The sequence below is a fragment of the Teleopsis dalmanni genome, chromosome 1, assembly GCF_002237135.1.
Source record: "Teleopsis dalmanni isolate 2A chromosome 1, ASM223713v2, whole genome shotgun sequence".
NCBI lineage: Eukaryota > Metazoa > Arthropoda > Insecta > Diptera > Diopsidae > Teleopsis > Teleopsis dalmanni.
In genome coordinates, this window is record NC_051846.1 from 57,820,683 (window position 1) to 57,825,575 (window position 4,893).

At 32.8% G+C, this 4,893-nt stretch overlaps 1 protein-coding gene across 2 annotated transcripts; it reads left to right on the forward strand.

Moving 5' to 3' along the window:
* The first annotated feature begins 376 nt into the window (after positions 1-376).
* Positions 377-4,874, forward strand: LOC119669229 (protein phosphatase 1 regulatory subunit 16A). 2 transcript variants are annotated; one of them, XM_038079052.1, is made up of 7 exons: positions 377-516; positions 605-1,253; positions 2,799-2,924; positions 2,995-3,070; positions 3,135-3,255; positions 3,329-3,954; positions 4,453-4,874. In XM_038079052.1, exons 1-7 carry the CDS (start codon positions 377-379, stop codon positions 4,821-4,823), a joined length of 2,109 nt encoding a protein of 702 aa, XP_037934980.1. In that variant the 3' UTR covers positions 4,824-4,874. The 2 variants fall into 2 exon arrangements, with proteins under 2 accessions (XP_037934980.1, XP_037934981.1); XM_038079053.1 differs by having other exon boundaries at positions 4,594-4,874.
* The last annotated feature ends 19 nt before the right edge of the window (positions 4,875-4,893 follow it).

Here is a 4,893-nt window from a genome sequence, read left to right on the forward strand (position 1 = left end):
TAGAGAAAAGTAACAGAAGCAAAACCAAATAATTAGTATCTCATCTTCTTATCTAGAGATACTTTCAGAAATTAATAGAAATATGATAATTGAGCTTATCCAAGTTATAGCGAAGGAACGATTGGGCAGCATTTGTATACTATAGCACACAGATAAGGGAAAATGTAAATAATCAATTTGCATACAAAAATAAAACTAAAATTAGTAACATATAATTACTAATCAAAAATATAAATAAACACAGACATATCAAAGTTGCAGTTTTACTTCAATTATGAAATTTAAAAGAACTTATACAAATATCACAACGTCATAATCATAACCAATCATTGTAAATAAAACTTTAACGGCCAAGTAACAGAAGCAACAAAGCACAATGGTCAAGGGTATATTGGTGAATCGCAAAAGCGATGAGACGCTTAAGTCCCAACTTAAAATGGAGCATGCCGATCTGGTAGCTGAAATGCAAACAGTGGAAAATTTACCCACACACGAACGTTTACAACTGGCCAGATTGTGAGTATCTAAACCAAATCGCAATTGCAAATATTTGTTGGCAAACATTTTTTTGAATTATTTTATTTTCTTTTACTTGTTATTTTAGACGACGCGCTCAACAGTTGAAAGTGGCACGACAGAAAGATAAGGAATGGCTGAAACTGCAGCGTGCCAAGGGCAATTTGAATAATCTTGGCAACAATACCACAACACATCATTTTCGTAATAGTAATAGCAGCGGGAGGCATATATCCTTCGAGAATAGTGTTGTGCTACTGGAAGCTGCCAGTCGCAATGATATGCAAGAAGTGGCGGAATTGCTGGAGCATGACATCACACCAGATGCAGCCAATGAGGACGGTCTCACTGCGTTGCATCAGTGTTGTATTGACAATAATGTTGAAATGTTAAAATTATTATTGGAATATGGTGCTAATGTTGATGCACAGGACAGTGATAAATGGACACCTTTACATGCAGCTGCTACTTGTGGCCATTTGGAGCTTGTGCGTATACTTATTGATCATGGTGCTAATTTGTTGGCAGTTAATACCGATGGTAATATGCCATATGACTTATGTGATGATGAGAATACCTTAGATTATATTGAGGCTGAAATGTCGAAACGTGGTGTTACACAGGAACTTATCGATGAAACACGTTCGTCGACAGAACGACAAATGTTAAGGGATTTAATGGATGCAGCGCAAAGTGGTAAAGACTTAGAAGAACCAGACTATCAAGGCGCCACACCTGTAAGTTTGAAATATATTTTTACATATAAAACATATAATATAATATATATATAAACAAGAATATAATGTATATATAAACATATAATATAATAAATATATAATATAGAATAATATATAAATATACAGTTTGCAAACACAAGGTTGACAAACTGTATATATATATATAAACACATAATATATGTACGTTTGAAAACCGTTGAATTGCTAGATGTGTTGTATAGAATTCTTATATAAAAAATTCTACGCTCTCCGATTTGTATTAGAACTGTAAAATAGTATTACATTACTTTAAAGTGAAGTTTATATGACGCGTATATTGAACTTCCCTAAACGTTTTACATATGGTCACTTCAACCCATCTTTACAGTGATCAACCCATTCCCATAATATACATTGATTTTATTTAATGGAATAGTTAATTTTATTAATTTTGCTCTGTTTCGACTACTTTATATTTTTCTTTATTATCATTTTTTTTCTGTTCCCTTGTATATCTTTTTCATTATCTCTGCTAATTACTTAGCAATGATTAATTGATGATACTGTGCAATTATATATTTCTTCATTCAACAATTGGACAAATTTATTTTTATAATCCAGAGTGACTTTATTTAGTTTTATATTTATCTGCATTAGTTAACCGCTATTTTGCCACTATTTATATATTTTTCTATATGTAATATAATTTACTAGTTAGTTATTTATTTTACTACTTTTATCTTCATCTCCTTCTTTGTCTCTCCTTGTCTTTCTTCCCTGTCCCTCTACTCTTTTCTCTTTATTACTCTCTCTCACTCCCTATCTTTGCTCTCTCTCTCTCTTTATTTTTTTTCCCTCTCTCTCCTTATTTTTTTTCTCTCTCTCCTTATTTTCTCTCTCTCCTTATTTTCTCTCTCTCTCTCTCCTTGTTTTTTTCTCTCTCTCTCACTCCCCTTATCTCTTCTCTATCTCTCACTCCCCTTATCTCTTCTCTATCCTCTCTTCTTGTCTTTTCTCTCTCTCTCCTTATCTTTTCTCTCTCTCTCTCCTTATCTTTTTCCTATCTCTTTCTCCTTATTTTTTCTCTATCTCTCTCCTTATCTTGTCATTCGCTCTCTTTCCTTATCTTTTTCTTTCTTTCTCAGCTCTCATGATCGAATTGAAACTGTCATTTGTTTTTATTTCTCTGTCTTAATTTTATAATTTGCATTGAAGACTACAACAATTTTGATTTTCACGAGCCCATGACACTCTACCTTATGGGTCTTATATATACACACAAAATTATACTTATTTGGTTTTCAAAACCCAACTTTTAATTTTTATAACCGAACAACATTCATTTGATCAACGTAACGAAAATCTCGAAAACAGCAATTTCTCATTTGACGTGATCATGACTGTCTGTATAACATGATCCTTGGTAAACCTTTGCTTAGTTTAGAAAATCTGTGGTTATTTCCACGATACTATAAATATATATTTTACATCAATGGCTAATCATGTTCATTATGTTTTAACATATTCATATCCACTAATGATTCAATTTCGTATAATTATTTTTAGCTGCATATTGCTGCCGCAAATGGTTATGTTCATGTAGTCGAATACCTCCTAGAACAACACGTTAATGTAGATGCCTTAGATAAAGATATGTGGTCACCAGTGCACGCAGCGGCCTGTTGGGGACATGTAAGTATTAATACTATAGTAAAATTTGAAATATAGTTAAATAAAAAAATGTTTTCCTTTTTTAAATAAGTTGGAAGTATTAGAAATGCTAGCACAGTGTGGTGCAGATTTAAATGTGAGAAATAAAGATGATGAAACGCCGTCAGGTATAGACTTCAAAAAATATATATTTTTCATTTTACCATTTTTTTAATTTTAATTTACTATCAGATATTTGTGAAGATCCAGAAATACGCGAACGTATTGAGCAACTCAAAACGGAACAGGAAAGTAAACGTTTAGCTGAAGCACAAAGACGCCGTGTCAGGCGTTCACAGAGTAACAATACAAGGTAACTAAAGAAATGAACAATTTTAGCATAATCTAATATAAACTAAACTAAACTTCATTGTTAATTCTAATAGAGCACAATCGGTTCGTCGCACTTCGTTACGTGATAAAACATTAACAACCAAAAAAGATGCAGTTGAAGAAGCTAGATTACGGTTACAAGCACAAGAGGTTTATATAGCACCCGATAGCACAAACACTTCATTAGATCCAAATGGTGATATCTTACGTACAAATTCAAATATACACAATGATAATATAACAGCAAATACAGCGAACGCAACAACCACAACAGAAAATGGCCTTAGTTGGTTAAGTAAAGGACCAAATAATAATAACAATACCATTAATACGAATAATAATAACGATAAGAAACTGCAACAACAACAACAACAAGGTAGTTTGGTGCTTAACGGTGGCCTATTGTTAACACATTCAAAGTCTGCTGATGCAATAGATTCAACGCATTCCCTAATACCACGACGGCCACCAGATGGTCGAGAGAATGATGAACTACAAATGAGTGCCTACAAAACTGGCGGTGGTGAACATCAACGCTCCACATCAGCAGCTGCTGTCATAGTTACAGATCGTAATGCGACAACTGCGGGTGCAACTTTGGCATCAGAAGCTGTACAAATACAATCAAGCAAAGAGGCAACAAATGGTAAAATAAATGTGCAGGTGACAGTGCTTGTCGGTAAGTGGTACACCATTACATTAAGCTTGCGACACATCACATATGTACACACATTTAATTACGTGTTAGCTTTGATTTTCTGAACTATATCTTATTCAACAGGGCATTGTAAATATGATACTTAACGCCTCATATGCATGCCCTACTATTTATTACACTAGCACACTCATTTAAAAATATATATAAATATATATATATATACATATGTATATGTAAATTATGTATTGTAAATAAACCACATTGTCTTTTTTTTTCTCTTTTCATAACATTTTTTGCATTCTACCATACCACATTTGTATGTTGTTAATCGCTTTAAATATGTACAACGAATAATTTTCTACAACTTTAAAAACCACATTAACAAATTAAAAAAAAAATATATATGTATATATAAATACATCTATATATATCTACCATTTCCTTGTGTTGTACTAAAAATGATCATCGTGCATCTGATGGCCTATACATTATAAAAACAAAATTCATACGTAAATGCAGATACAGCAAGCACCCATCATCTTCATCAACAGCAAGCGCAGTTGGATTCATCCTTTGCGGGTGCCACATTGGCTAATTTAAAAAAACAACGTTCGTTATCACGTACAAACGTACTTAATTATGAAAATGGTTCTGTTTTAGGAGCCTCAACTAATAATAACAACAACAACAATAACAATTTTATGGGCGATGGACATACGATAAGCAGCCAACCTTTAAGTGGAGGTCTGTTACCAAATGCAATAGATTTTGGTAGTATAAACAGTGCTGAGAATCCGGCATTTGCATCGTCAGTGAATAAATTCAGCGGTGTGACGGGCGACGTGGTCAGTGATAGTACTAGTTCAAAAAAATGTTGCACAGTTATGTAAAAGTAAATATTTATTAATAGCGCATTATGTATTAAGATCTTAAGTTTTTAAGGAGCTATTTGTATGTATA

What these genes read in the sequence shown, in the direction of transcription:
- LOC119669229 (XM_038079052.1), top strand. Translation starts at nt 377, where the DNA reads ATGGTCAAGGGTATATTGGTGAATCGCAAAAGCGATGAGACGCTTAAG. An exon ending in CAGCGGCCTGTTGGGGACAT is followed by an intron (nt 2,925 to 2,994) that starts GTAAGTATTAAT and finishes TTTTTAAATAAG; the next exon opens with TTGGAAGTATTAGAAATGCT. An exon ending in GCAGGTGACAGTGCTTGTCG is followed by an intron (nt 3,955 to 4,452) that starts GTAAGTGGTACA and finishes ACGTAAATGCAG; the next exon opens with ATACAGCAAGCACCCATCAT.